At 38.3% G+C, this 15,433-nt stretch overlaps 1 protein-coding gene across 1 annotated transcript in view; it reads left to right on the top strand.

Annotated features, from left to right (window-relative positions):
- The first annotated feature begins 4,157 nt into the window (after positions 1 to 4,157).
- The window catches only part of MTPN (myotrophin), a 41,917-nt gene continuing 30,641 nt past the window's right edge, over positions 4,158 to 15,433 (top strand). Inside the window, exon 1 of the mRNA XM_065038832.1 lies at positions 4,158 to 4,568. Within this exon, the coding sequence (XP_064894904.1) occupies positions 4,497 to 4,568 (72 nt within the window). The 5' untranslated portion in view covers positions 4,158 to 4,496. The remainder of the gene's footprint in view (positions 4,569 to 15,433) is intronic.

The following is a 15,433-nucleotide window of genomic DNA, read 5'->3' on the forward strand; positions in this document are numbered from 1 at the left end:
CACTCCCTCTTCCTTCAGATGCTTCGTATCACAGGCAAAGCAAAACTTGGCCCTATATCTATATATCTATATATCTATATATATCTATATATATATCTATATATCTATATATCTATATCTATATCTATATATATATCTATATATATATATATATATAGATATACTTTTCAAATATTTACACAGATTTTCTAAAGGTTAGGACGAAATTTATTTGCAGTAATCTCAACAAATACTAAACTATTTCACTAAAGATTCACACAGCTAAAGAAAGAACTCAGAGAGAGAAGATACTTGTCTACTTGTCTTTCATATCCTGTACAATAAAGTTTGAGATGCATGGACCAAAACCCAAAACTTCTATGGCTAAAATGAAGTAAATTCATTGCTGGATTCAAAAGTAAGGGGAAAAGACTAGCATTTCTTCTCTGGCAATCTCCACAGCAGACAAATTGCATCAAATAATATAACTGTGACCAAATAACAAACAGAAAGCAAATCAATTCTATAGTTTTCACCTGTCATTCCTAGATCTCAATTCCATAACTTCATCCAGCCTGCTATTTTCTGTTAACTTTATTATTTTCTTCTCAATAGACTGCAATCTGTATGGTGATATTTTATATAATATTACTGCTTGGCTATTGTTGTTGAACTAACAGCTGTTGTGTATGAATTGCTAGGCATTACACAAGGGGAATTTAGTATATACAAGATCAAACATGCGTTTTTAAATAAAACCTGCAAGGGCATCAGTATATATTTAAGTATCTTTCTTGGTTTTTTACGTTGTTCTTTTTCTTTTTAATTTTGGATAGCTAAATTCATTGGATCATCTTGTATTCTAGATTATTTGTGTGCTGCATTTATGATTTATATAAGCATATGCATTATATAATAGTAACATTGTACAACTGAATAGAACAATGAATTACGATTTATTTGTTGAAACAGATAAACACAAAACTACATTTATACGCAAAAGTATGTGGGGAAATATATGAAGATATATGCAAAAAATTATGTTTGTTTTCGGTATGTGAGATTCACTTGTGGAAGTGAAGCTCTGGTCAGCAGAGGAGGATGCATCTATGGGACAGTTCAGTAGTGATGCAGGTGGTCAAAACAGGGTTTAACCAGTAAGTAGACAGATGAATTTCATCTCAATGGGAATAACTGGGCTGGAGAAAGCACTGTTCATTGATCTAGCAGTCTTCCCACACCTTATAACTCATTATCATTCCCTGGCTCCTCCAGCTATTCATGGGGAAATGCATCTCACGCTGCTTCTCAAATTTTCTGGAGGATGCAGAATAGAAATAACCAGTTTTTAATCAGAAAATGAAGCACAGATTCATTGAGAACATACAAAGAAAGGTATGCTATGCTGACTGAGATAATCACAGAATCATAGAATAGTTTGGGTTAGAAGGGACCTTCAAAGGTCATTTCGTCGAACTCTCCTGCCATGAGCAGGGACATCTTCAACTAGACCAGGTTGCTCAGAGCCCCGTCCAGCCTGGCCTTGAATGTCTCCAGGGATGGGGCATCTGCCACCTCTTTGGGCAACCTGGGCCAGTGTTTCACCACCCTCATTGTAAAAAACTTCTTCCTCATGCCTAGCCTGAATCTCCCCTCTTTTAGTTTAAAACCATTACCCCTTGTCCTGTCACAACAGGCCCTGTCAAAAAGTCTGTCCCCATCTTTCTGATAGGCTCCTTTTACACACTGAAAGGCTGCAATAAGGTCTCCCCGGAGCCTTCTCTTCTCCAGGCTGAACAACAATACATTTGGATCTTATCTTTATCAAAATACAAATAGCACTTTGTTTAGAGGTCTCTTTTAAATCTTCTGGAGTGCGACTTCCATGTTGTGTTGAAACTTTTACTGATGTGACTAAAATGCTGAAGTGGAGAATGTCACCAGGTGAAGACTTATATCTGAGAAGCCAATGTAAACTCTACAGCTCATGGTTATGACTCCCTCTCAACAAAAAACTAATTCTCTAAACAACAAATTTGCAGCTGTCCTAGATCTTTGGGTAGTATGGTTAAAGAAAGGACAAATGGAAAGTGATGCTACTACTGCTTACAAGAAAGATAAGGTAAGCATAGAGAAGTGTAAAAGCAGTTCTGATTTTAAGCATTACAATCAAACCCAGGTCTCACAGACATTGTATGTTTAGTATTGCATTTTTTTTCAAGTATTTGTAACTTTATAGTACTTTCAAAAGAAAAAAAAATCTATTTCAGAAATTCCTTTGTTAAACATTTATTAACATGCATTTCTTCCACCTTTTTTTTTTTTCTGATAATATGTCTAGGTCCTTACATGCAGACAGACTTCTAGGAGCTGGAACTAAACTCAAAAGAAGTAAAAAGAAGAGGGGTAAAACAGCACATGCTTCTTTTAAGGCATATATGAGAGCATCCCACTGTGAGACAATGGTATTAAGTATGGATTTTTATATCTGGATGCATCCTGAGAGATCCACAATTCATCACTAAGCAGACAGAAGCCATTTAGAATCAGGGCTTGAAGCTCACAGATAAATGTACCTCCAGAAAAGGCATGTATCAGGTAGAAGGGGAGAAATATCCGAGTAAACCATGTACTTTAGGTAACAGAACTTGTAGAGGAACAGGGAAGCTTGAAAGTTTTTGTGGTTTTCTTTCTTTTGCTTCAGTGATGAGCTAGGAGTAAGGATAACACAGGCAAATCATTCCTAAAATTGAAATATTAGAATTCACAGGCTAGTGAGTACAAATACAGCAAGAAAAGTGTCCAGCAACAATTTTAAAAATGCAGTCACAACTTGTTTCCTTGATGCAAATTCAAATATCTGAGTAAGTATCCAGAATTTTAAATACATTTTCACCAGACTTATTAACTCAGAATTATTTAGTCTTCCTAAAAAAGAAAAAAAAAATGGATTTAGTTCATTAAAAAATACAAACTTGTTTACCATTTCTGTAGACTGAAAAATAAGCACTGAAAATGTTGTATTTATGCATGTACTGGGAGCATTTATGAAACAATGCAAGGACACTTGACAGTTTGCCTTTCAGAGTTTTTTCTTTTTTATTTAACAGCATTAGAAAGAACAAGGACAAAATCATGTGTTCTAAAGCCTCTCATTTTATAAATAAAATTAATAATTGATCCAACTTGAAATGGTACAGGCTTTTATTTCTTGGAAATGAACATTCTAGCTATTTCATTTAAATACCATGCAATCCTTGACAAGAATCTGTAAAGCCCTACATAAATGCAGCACTTGAATAATTTAGAAAGGCAAAAAAACCAGAGAAAAATCATGAGCTGTATGATGCCTCAAATCTTCTGTTATAGGGTGGAATGCCCCCGGTTTCTCATTAATAAGAGCATTGCTGCCCTTAAACAGCATCTGTACGTTTTGATTCCTTTGCCAGGCTGGGTCCAGGCCCAGAGAGCAGCTCCAGCTCCAAGGCTGCTCAGGATGCTGCTTGCCACAGGGGGTTAGGAAGAGCGGCTGCCTGTTCAACAGTCAAGCATGATTCACACAACAGGCTGCTCGTTCCATAAGCAGAGCATGTGGTTTCAAAAACCAGATGCAATCCGTGTGCCAACGCATTAATTAATTATCACACACTTCCTTTTATGTCTCCCCGCTCATGTTTTGGAAGCATTATGATAATTATTCACAGCATGTTCGGTGCCTCGGGTTTTGTAGAACAGCTCAGTGGGAACAGATACTTAAACACGCAGTTCCTCAGCCGGTTGAGATGCAGGAGCCAGCAACCCGCCGTCTCCCGGAGCCCAACGCGGCCTGTTGCGCCCCGGGCACGCTGCAGCGTCCCGGACAGAGACGCAACGCCCCACGCACATCTTCCGCAGGGTCCCTGGCACTGGGTGAGGTAAGCGCAGGCCTGCCCCAGGCTGAGTTTCCCAGGGCAGGCTCAGCGGCGAGACGGTTGTCGGGGCCCGCCGCAGGCCGCGTCACTATGGCAACCCTCGGGCAACCGGGGGCGGGGCCGCCGGCTGGGCGAGGCCGCGGGAATTTAGAGCGCATGCGCCGCTCCGCTTCTCCCCGCCCGCGGTATCTCCGGGAACGGAGGGACGCTTTCGGCATGCGCATGCGCAAAGTTAATTCGGCGGCAATCCGCGGGCGGCGCATGCGCCCCGCGGCCCCCGGTCGCGCGTGGGTGTCTCGGTGGGGTGGGTAGGGGATCTCGGTGGGCGGGGGAGGGGAGCTGAATGGAAACCGGAAGCGGAAGCGCTGCGCGCAAGTAAACCGCTTTTCCCTTCAGTCAGGCGGCTTCTCCTGTGCTTCCTTCTGTCCCCGAGCCACAACCGCCCTAACTGCCACCGCCCCGCCCAACCGCCCGCCGGCAGGCAGCGAGAGAGCGGCCGCCAGCCGGGGGAGGGGCTCCTGCCCTCCGTGCCGCCGCCCTCGCTCCGTGGAGGTGCTGCTGGCCCCTCACCGCCTCGCCTGCCCGCGTCTGTGCTAGGCGACCGCGATGTCTGACAAGGAATTCATGTGGGCCCTCAAAAATGGAGACTTGGATGAGGTGAAGGATTATGTGGCCAAGGTAGGAAGCGGCGAAGGCCTGGGATGGGCGAGGCGGCGCTGTGAGCTGAGGGGGGAGGGATGTGCCCGGAACCCTCCTCAGGGCCCTGCGTTCGGGGCTCGGTCGGGCGGGGCTGTGGGGGTGGCGGGAACCGCGACCTGCCAGGGGACAGACTCTGGGAACTTTCCGCGGCCGTGAGGGTCCAGGCGGTAGGGCACGCTTCCCCTCCCCCCCTTGAGGCCCTTTCGCTTCATGGGTTTCTTCCTTTTCTCACTGGCAGCCCTACACTCCTCCTGCTCCTCTGCCCCCCAGTCGACCCTCGTGCATGCTGGTGAAGTTTGTTGTAGGTCAGTACGTGAAACTTTCTGAATTGACAGCCAATATCCTTATTCCTGCCCCGCTAATCGTGTGTGTATATGCATATGTGTGGCCTTGGTTTGGTTATCCTTCCTCTTATGCCTCAGGGCTCATCCTTAATAGGGTGATGCTAAGCTACTGGGTGTGTTGAGGCTTAGTGAATTAATCTTCTGTGGTGTATTTTGATATCTAGTTAGAGTGAGTGCTACAGGAAGAGTAGACATCTGTGTAATGGGTGAAAGGTCTTCAGGTACATTGTAGTATTTGGAGGCTGGATTCTGCCCTCATTTGCCTTGAGTTGTCAATGAGGTTTGTGGGAAAATTGCCCATACATAAGGGCAATATCCTGCTTTAGTGAATCCTTAGTGTTCACATGTTGTCTAGAAGCTATTATATCAGAACAGAGGTTTACGTGTAATTTAGCTAGAACTACTTAGATCTCTGAATAGTTAATGATTGTCTTTGGGAGCTTGACCCATGCTGACATATCTTGCTGTGATGATTTAAGTTCTTCCTACTCCAGTTGTCAACTGGTTGAAAGTTATGCAAACTTGTAGTGCTCTTGGAAAAAAGAAATGCATGCAAGTACTTCCAGCTGCTTTAGTACAAAGTCCAACAGCTTAGCTTGAATAGTCCCCTCTGAGAGCTTCAGCTGAGCTACTGGACTTCGCATCCAAGTGGCTGTGCACTCACATGCTCTGTCTGTAAAGTGCTACAGTTAATAAATGGGAATAATGTAATTACCCCACTTGAGCTGTTTGTTAATGGTCCTGTACCTATGTCTATGTTGGATATTATGCTGATGTGTCTTATTTCTTCTCAGGTTTGGGAGCCTCCAGAGTGTTTCAGCAACAGATTTAGTTTTTCTTTCTACAGCTTTTACAGGAATTCCATATATATCTATAGAGAGCTCACTGCACACCAGCAATTAGTGAATCCTTGTGTATCTATTGCTGAGGCAAAAACTTTGGCAGTAGCCACCTAGAGTCAGTTTATATCTACAAGATCGCTGCAATACTACTAACAAAGCTTTTTTTTTTTTTTTTTTTTTTTTAATTTATTTTTTATTTTTTTTATTTCCACCCTTCCTGAATGGCACTGAAACTCCTGTAGCAAATGGATTTATGTGATCACTCCATCCACTGCAGCAAAAAAAAGTCAAATAGTTAGTTCCATCTGCTATTGAAATAGGCTTGAGGCAGCTTGGATGATGCTATAGTAAAGAGACTGAAGTGCATCATCTCACTGTACTGATGAGGTTCTACCTCATCAGTGCAGTGAGATGATGCACTTCAGTCTCTTTAACCTGTAAAAGAGAGATACTGTCTGTGGTTAGATGATTACAGTAAAAGAAGCCTACAATCCTTGAACAATCTTACTATTTTAGAACTACTTCTAATGTAGAAGATTAATAAACTGTTGGAATTTTCTGCTTATTTGTGAGCAAAAATTGTTCATTATTTTCCCCCACTTGCAAATATGCTTTCTGTCATCAGCTGTTAGACATCCTACTTGTCAGTAACACAAGAAGTCTCATGTTTTCTTTTCAGTCCATTATGTTTGCTTGACAGATTGTGGGCTAGTAAACCCTTAGCCTGGTTTCCTGGGGAAACAAAGCTTATATAAGCAAGTTTTGATGGACCTTCTTCCTTCCTAATGGTTTGTTATTTTTCATTGCTAATTTTTGTTAAGTTTTACAGGAGTACAGATGCTGGTGGGTTTTGTGAAACAAAATGACGTAGAGGGAGGTACCTTCAAGGAATAAAAGAGTACAAGAATGAGCTTACGTTTTACTGCACAACAGGAAATGTGCATTGAGGGAGTGAGAGAACTCTAAATCCTCTGATGGTATGAGAAGCCTCAGTTGGAACTTCACATTCTTGATTCCTAAGTTAATGAAATATGTGAGGGCAAACTATGCTTTGATAGTTACAGTTCTCAGAAAATCTTTTCTGTGCTGCTTGTTTTCTTTTGACTGTCTTCCTTATCAGTTGTATGGCTTCTGCTCCCCACTGCTTTCCTGTTTCGAGTATGATATAATGTTCAGGAATTTTACTTTATATAAACTTTGCAGTAGTAGAAATTTCCTCTCCTTTTAATGTGGGAGACAGTCTTATCTATCTTACAGTCTGCATCTTCATAAAACTTTTTCTTGTCTGTCTTCCTGAAGCTTTTGATTTCCAGCTTCTCATTTGTTGGTTGTGGGTTTTTTTTGTTTTTTGTTTTGTTCTAGTTTTGTCTCCCCACTAATTCACTGGAAACAGTGAATTAGTTTTTTAACTATTAGCTTTTAACTATAATCATGTGTGCTGCCAATTACAGCATGAAGGGTTTGACCTCTGATTTTGCTTCATATCTGAATGGCAGAGCTTGAAATGCTAACTAGATGACCATGGACAGGTTAAAAATAAGAGTATAAACTGATGTAATCAGTCAGGTCATAAGAGTTCAACTCTGATTATCAATCATGGGTTTTCTTCATTTGTGTGCAATAAGCTCTGGAGGTTGTGTTTTTGAAGTCATTAGAATATCTTTTTGTCATCTCAGATTTGGTTAGTAGGTACCAAGAGGAAGGTAGTTTATTGGCCCTCAGACTTTGATTCCAACAGCAGGTGAAACTTAAAGTTTAATGTGAAAAACTTTCTTTTCAATGACATGGTTTATCCTGTTTAAGTACAGAAAGTTTCTGCCGCTTCAACAGTTCTTGTACAAAGAAAGAATACAGAGGCAGAATGAAGAGTCTCCATTTGCATTGTATGTATTTCTATGTAGAGAGATCTTGCATTCTCCTGAAGATACTTTCTTCAGAAAGAATCTTTCACAGAAATGGGTAGTTCTGGAGTGCGGCAATGAAACATAGAAATGCCAGATGATACTGGTTTGCTGCTTAGCCAAAGAGATCTTAGTGCTGCAAGTCTCCGCATTTGGAAGGTGTTGTTGGCTTCTACTTCATAAAAATGTGAAAGATTGTTTGTATAGTTTGAATATTCCTGTAAAACTTCTTTCATTTTTGTAAGAAGCATTTTATTAGTCTCTACATCTCTCAACTTGTACTCATGTCAATGTTTTCTTTATAGTAGGTGTTAATTTCTACTTAATTACTGTAGTTAGTGTGTTATGCTAGCATTTAAGTATGGTGTAATGTATTTTTTATGATTACTAGATTAAAAAGTAGTTTTTACTGCATCTTTCTTTGGTGTCTTCCTTTTGAATACACCCAGCATTTGTTGGCTTCAGAGGTGTCTGCAGGAATTGAAGGGATTGAAGGAATTCTGCACTCTTCCCACATACATCCACTCAAATTTTTAGAATTCCACCAGAAAGCAGAAACTTTCATGGTAACAGATCTAAGAAATATGCAGTTAAGTGAGTGGGGAGGACTCATGCAGGTTAGGGAAATCTGTTTCCCTTGACAGAGGGAACAGTGTGTTAAAAAGTACTAGTTAGAAGAAGAGCAGGGTATATTAAACCTGCAGAACTGTTTAACATTAATGGTGTTTACTCTTCTTCCTTTTCTTTATCCTCATTCCTCAGTAGAACGAGATAAGCTTTTACAATTGCTTGAAAAGACTTCTGTCAACATGTACATGTAATGTTTGCAGTCAGCAGTAGATTTCTCAGGCTAAGTATAATTCCTGTTCAGTCACTAGGCACAAATTTTTTGGCAAGATAAACTTGGATTTGTAAGAAAGAGGTTACAGTAGACGTTTGTTCTAGAGTAATGTCATCTCCCATAGTTTAACTGAGAATTCCTCACTGAGCTGCTGTAATCATCCCCTATATCGTTGCTTCCAAAACATACCACTGCTTATAGTTATGTTCGGTGAATCAATTTACCTAATACTATAAGATAGGGCAGTCAACCAAACTGGAAGCACCAGATTTTTATTACCGAGAGGACTGGGAGGCTGAAGTGATAGTAGGCTGTGAAACAAATGTTTTTTAGAAAGTATATGTATGCTATGCTTGCCTAGTAGGCATTTCTGGTGTGGAGTCTTTTTTAAAATAACAAAACAAACAACCAAAATAAACAAAATCAAATCCTTAGAAGACCTTCAATATCTCAGCCAAAAACCAGCAACTACCTATATGCATCCTTCACAAAATTGTGATACTACAGTCTTGCAGATTTGGGGATATAATGATGTTTGAATACATGTCTTGATAAATGAGGAAAATGCAAGTACTGCAAAGCTACCTTGGAGAGACTAAAACAAAAAACACATTTTAGAAATATCTTTTTGAAAAAGGGGTAGCAGTCAGGCATATAGTTAAGGTCTAAATGTGAAAAAGAGAAGACTTAAAACATATCTGGGAAAAGAATCATTAGAATGGAAAAATAAATAGCTTTAACTTTTGAGGGCTAATCTATATTTTTTTGAGTGTCTATTGGAATATCTTCTTCAGGAACAAATTAAATGAAAACAAACACTTACCTGGTCATTATAAATGGGTGGATTACTTGAGTTACAGATTAACCATACCATGGATATGCTGGAGTTCACCTTGTATCACTATGTTGCATGCTGAACTGTACTTCATTATTATGGCTACATTGGATTGTCTCTGGTTTGGAAACAGTTTTCTTGCTCTTAAGTGACAGTCTGAAAACCTTGCTGGTTTACAGGTAAGCATGAGTATTATCTCAGTAGTTTGTCCAGGAGCATATCAGAGTTAGCACTGGCCTGGGAGCCGCTGGACTGAGTTTATCCCCTGTGGAGCCTCTTGGATATCTCTACATTGTAACACATCAGTGTTATGCTGATACTTGTTCTATGTGGGTTTTTCTTTATCTAGAGTGTTCTAGGCCTTCTATTATTTTCATCATGGTTACTGTTGAGTGTGTTAGAGTGTGATTGCTAAAGATAGAGTTTATTTTACTGCTTAGTATTACTTAAACTTGGTGTTCAATTTACATTTTGTAAATTTGAACATGATGACCTAAATCTTTCTTTTATGAAACAAGACAGTTGCTATTGTAACTTGCTGCTAGCAGGTTCTATATTCATGGCAAAGTTATTATTAACTAAAATGCCATGAATGTACTAGATAAACTTTCAGCGTGGAAGCTGCTGTTTAGTAGTGAGTACAATAAGGTGCATGAGGCTGATGAAAAACACCTTTTCAGCATGGCTAATTAATTTCCTCAGTCTGATCTGAAAAAGTCTGAGACTATGTGGCAAAGAAGTGCTCAAAAATATTATTGATTTGTGCATCAGTTTTTTATATAGTTCATAGGAACAGCGTGGAGTGAAAAACTAACCTATAAACCTGGCATTGTGGTAGAATCCATGACTTGCTGGCTGAATGAACATCCCAGATTTCTCAAATCTCTCTGTTTTGTAGACATACAGATATAACTGATTCTGAAGCTATTTTCATCTGAAATGTAAATGGAGTTCATAAGACTGATCATGAATCTGGAACTGCTAAATGTAGTAGAATCTTTCTGAGCTGTTGTTGTCAGGCCTATCGTAGTTTTATTCATTCAGTTGGCTTCTGTACTCTGAAACTCCTGGTGGCTTTAAGAAATTGCCTAAGTATGTGAGTCATGTTTGACTTCTTTATGCCTAAATAAAAAATTAAGTACTTCCTTATTTGTTTCTGTTTGGGCTGTTCTTGTCATGCTGATTTGTCTGCTGTGTAACTGGTGTCTGCTGCAAAAAGTAGAGACAAGGTGATCAAAATAAGATTTTTAATAAGATACTGGATTAAAATTTTTGTTGCTGAAAGTTTTACTAATGCATTCCATTCCCTAAATTGAAGTGAATTTTATCCCTGCTATGAATATGTCCTGTTTTATCTGACTTTGTGGTCTCTAGCATATGCTTTACTAAGTATGACAGCACAAAGTTAGGAATAGGTTATGAATAACAAGCAGAGAATTCAATGGTGTGAGGAAAATATTTACCTCTAGTACTGCTCCTTTTCTTTCCACCCTCCTTATTCTAACTTCAGTTTTCCCTCTTGTATCTGTTTTGTCTTTACTAAATGCTTGTTTTTCAAGCCTAGCTCTTGTCTTCCAATTCAGTTAATGTTGATTTCAACAGGAAGGCATATGGAAGATGAGCTAAGCTTTCTAAAAGTCCAAGAGAACAGCTCTGCAGTGGTTTGTATCCTGTCTCCATATGGAACAATATGTGGAAAGTTGTGTTAGTTGTGAAGGATATGCATTGAATGTTGACTTAGGTACCATGGAATTGGTGAGTCATGCAGGCCACAGAAGTAAAAATACTGAATAAATAGATCTTGCAGCAGTGTGAAAATATATAAATAAGGAATCCCTTGGACAGTTCACAATAGACCAAACAATTTCTATATGCTTATTCTGAAGGAGCCTATGCTTAGCTGTTAAAGTATCGGACTGAAAGGTCAAATATTCTACCCAAGTTTAAGCAGAACATAGTAGACTCAGAAATGCAGGATTCTGAAGTCCAAGAATTTTTATGAGACTGAAAGGCATTTTGAAGGTGTAGATGACAGGTCAGAAGAGGAAATTAGGAAAGATACAAAAACCTAGGGGATGTCTAAAATTGTATTGCTTAAGTCACATATACATGTTTTTTTATGCATCCCTAGATGAGTGTTCATAGCAGGCTTTTTATGGCTTGTGTTTATGCTTGTTTGAGCTTCTGAATATGCATCCCAACAAAAGTGTGAACAAAGTTACTTCTTTGTACCTAATTTGCACACTTCCAAAGTGGAAGGTTTGTACTGTTGTTTTTAATTTTTCTTTCTCACCCCCAGCAAAAGCTTCACATTGAGTCTTGTGTTGACCAGCCAATACAATTCTGTGGAAAGAGGCAGTTGTCATTTATGTAGACAGATCTTCTGTTACTAGGACAAAAGCATTAACTGGAATTAATAAGTGCTGATAACTGACCAGTCTGTTATATAACAATTGTTTTGCTTACAAGTTGCAGTTTCAGCAGTTTTGAACAATTAAATATTTTTCTGCTTTAGCTTGTTATGAGGACAGTAGGTACAAATTAACACAGTTCATCTTAAAAAGAGTTCGAAATTTTTTTGGGATACTGGATATGCTATCAGCTCCTTTCTTTTTACTGCAAATTGATACTAAAACCTATGTTGATTGTGACCACCAATGGCAAATTCTGCAATCACATGCCAGGAATGGGGAGGGGAACAATAGTTTCCTTTAAATGTTTAATGGACCAATATCTGTGTTTGTGTCTGACACAGTGATGATCTATAGATCTCTGACTTGGAAAACAATCAGTTTTAATAAGTTACAGTTGTTGTCTTAATTATCAATTTGACTGGAATGCTCCTGCATGCGTTTTGAGGGGTTTGATGGTTTTTTTGGCTGTTTGGGTTTGTTTTGTTTTTTGTTTTGGTTTTTTGTTTGTTTTGGTTTTTAACAAAGAAAAGGACAGCAAATAACTTGGTGTTATCCTGAACAGAGTTAAAATCCTGATGAAGGGAGTGGGAAGGGAGAGAAATACGGCCTTGTAAACTCATAATGCATATGAATATGGCTTTGAAGTAACATGCAGGACTTGGGGTTTGGTGCTTTTTAGCACTATGTCTGTTTTTACAGTCTATATTAGTCTTTTTTATGCAGTGTAATTCCTTAATTCAGTCCAGTACATAACATGCCAAGGGTTATTGCATTTCTCCAAAGAAATAATTTTTGGTAACTATTTTGCTGCAAGAAGAATTAGAGTATTTTTTGTCTATACTTATGTACCTTGCTGCCTTCCTCACTGGTTGCAGGCCAAAAGGGAAATGGTGAAATCATTTTACTTAGCCTTCAGCTACACTTTGAAAATCAATAGAGTAATTGCATGCAGTGGTTAATAAGCTGAACAGACAAAAACATCACTAGAAAGGTATTCAGGAGATGTGTGTATCGTACTTGCAGCCAAAGTTCAAAGAATATTCTAATGTGTATCTAATTATGGACTCAGTTTATAAAACATAATTGTGTGCTCAAAGCTTTTTATAAGCTAAGATCAAGCCTTGATAATTATTGTTGAATGACTGATACTTTCACCAAACTCCAGTAATTTATGAACTTGCTTTTTAAGATACTTGTTGCCTATAAATTAGTGACTAGCTTTAAGGAGGAAAGATGAGCTGGAATGCCATTTGAGACAAAAGAGAGAACTGTCCATAGAACAGTTACCATCAGCATATCTTTTCTAAACTGGTTTGTTAGTGATGCTATGAACACAAATACTGTGGGCAATAAATGTTGAAAAAGGATCATTATATTTGCTCAGAAACACTTCCAATACTTGATTAAGGTAATGCAATCAGGAGGAAGTTTCTATGAAAAAGACGGGTCAGGAGAGTTCCTGTGAGCTCAGATCTGCATTTCTGTGTATGCCATGAAATAAATCACAGGATCCTTTGCTTTTAAGTGAGGTGTTTGCGAGAACCTTTATTTCTTGGATTGCTGACTTCTCACTAACTTCAGTAATAGTATTAACTCTTCCTTGGCTAAAGGGATGGATATTTAACATTGTTTAAAAAACTTGAATTTGGCTGGTAATAAAGCATTAATTGTCTATTACTTAAATTTGTCTTGGAGATTGAAATTAAATGTATTGACTGTTAAGTTACTAAGTATGTTCCATTAGTTGGAGTAGAACATGAAATACAGTGCAGTTCTTGTTACAAGTTAGTACATTACTGTTGAAAATGCTTTAGTATATGTAATTCCTGGTGAAATCTAAGGAAAATAGCATAACTGTCATAGATGGATTATTTACATTTGAAAAGTGCAGTATCGATATTGTAAGTTTCAATGGAAGTATTAACAGTGAAGATGAATACATCAAGTGTATATAGTTGGCTTACATAGTCATTCTGTGTAGTGTGTGCTTTTTTAAAGTATATGCTCCTTAGAAAGCAGCATTTTTAAAATGGTTTTTAAAATAACTTTTCTGATGAAGTTTTTTACTTGTTTTACATGTTTTGTTTTTTGTATAATTCTAATCATCAGCTGCTTCAGCATGTCAACAAAGATCTGTGTTAAGGCACAAAACTTCTAGAACTCATACTGCTTTTGATGTTTCTTTTTTATGTATTGCTGTGTGAATAAAATCTAAACTCAATGCCTATTAATCTTATGTGAAAACCTGGTTAGAAACTAAACTTGATTACTTTGGCAGAACATTTGATCTTGCCTTGGATATATCCTTTGCTCAGTTTCTAGAAAAGTAAGTCATGCTTATGATGCTAAGCCCCAATTATGACATTTAAATTCATTATTATTTTTAAACTATACTAGTAATTTTTGGAAGATATACTCATCTTCCTGTTTATCTTCTCATATTATCATGAACATTAACTTTGAGAACTCATGTTTATTATTGTGTGGGGTTTTTTAATTATTGTTAGTTTTTCAGATCATGCATAAAGGTCAAAATATCATGCTGGCATAAATTGAAACTGAAACACAGTAGCTGGCGCCTACTGTTCTTCTAGAAGGAAAACAGTCACTTCCTGTGCATTCTTTGGACAACGTGTACTGAAGGATTTTAATACAGATGTTGATTTGGGGGCTCTTAGCATAACTGAAAATGCTTTAATTCAGAACTAACAACTAAGTGCAGATTGGATGGTGATGACTTTTATTCTTTACTCAGCTTGTTAACTTTTGGAGCAATGATCTAATGATGGAAATAGCCAGAATCCTATTACTAAACCTTTGGTTTGTTTTATCCCTGAACTTATTTTTTTAATCTAATACAAACTTAGTGGTATCAAAGAAGTGAAGCATGGTACAGTGTATTTTTGTGTGTCCAAACTTTCCTTCAGAGTACTACAGCTAGATGATCTGACATGTTAAGCTTGAGTTTATGTGAAACTACATGAACAGGTGTTTTGTAGGAGATTTTTCTGGTTTGATACTGTCATCTCTTGTCGGTCTGCTGATGGTACATTACTGAATTACTGAGACCTCGTCTGGTTCCTGGTTTAAGTATGGTTGTGTTTAATGGATACAGTACTTAATGCATCTCTTTAGAGTGAACCTTAGTTTTGTGTCAATGTATACAGTCACTAGATCTGGCAATGATTTTTTAGGAACTGGTGATTAAATGGTTTTATTTTTGGTTGTCCCCCCTCTATAGTGTCTGACAGGCAGGCCCTGGTGCTATAACTAAAGCATGTTAACTTTAATTCCAAATTCAAACAATTCTAAGCAGAGGTAGTTTAGAAAGCATGTCTGATCATCAACTGTTTCAGTTCATGATCTAGAATATTTACTGCACTAACTTTCATCAATTGAAGTAGTAGTTTGGACAGAGAGTCTCTCATTAGAAGTAATAATACCTTTGTCAGCAACAGCTTATTTTGTCCAAACTAGTTGTTGCCTTTGCTCTGAGCTGTTGACTAAGAGGCAAGTGCTTTTGGACAAAACTTTTAAACAGGAGTTCATAAGAGCTAAGAGAATCTGCAAAACTGGTCCCCTCGTTCCTGTTTCATCATTTGCTGATGCAAATAGTGAGTGGTTTCCACTATTTCCTACTCAAATCTTAATTAGATTGCAGATTGGG

Source organism: Columba livia, chromosome 1 (assembly GCF_036013475.1).
Source record: "Columba livia isolate bColLiv1 breed racing homer chromosome 1, bColLiv1.pat.W.v2, whole genome shotgun sequence".
Taxonomy (NCBI): domain Eukaryota; kingdom Metazoa; phylum Chordata; class Aves; order Columbiformes; family Columbidae; genus Columba; species Columba livia.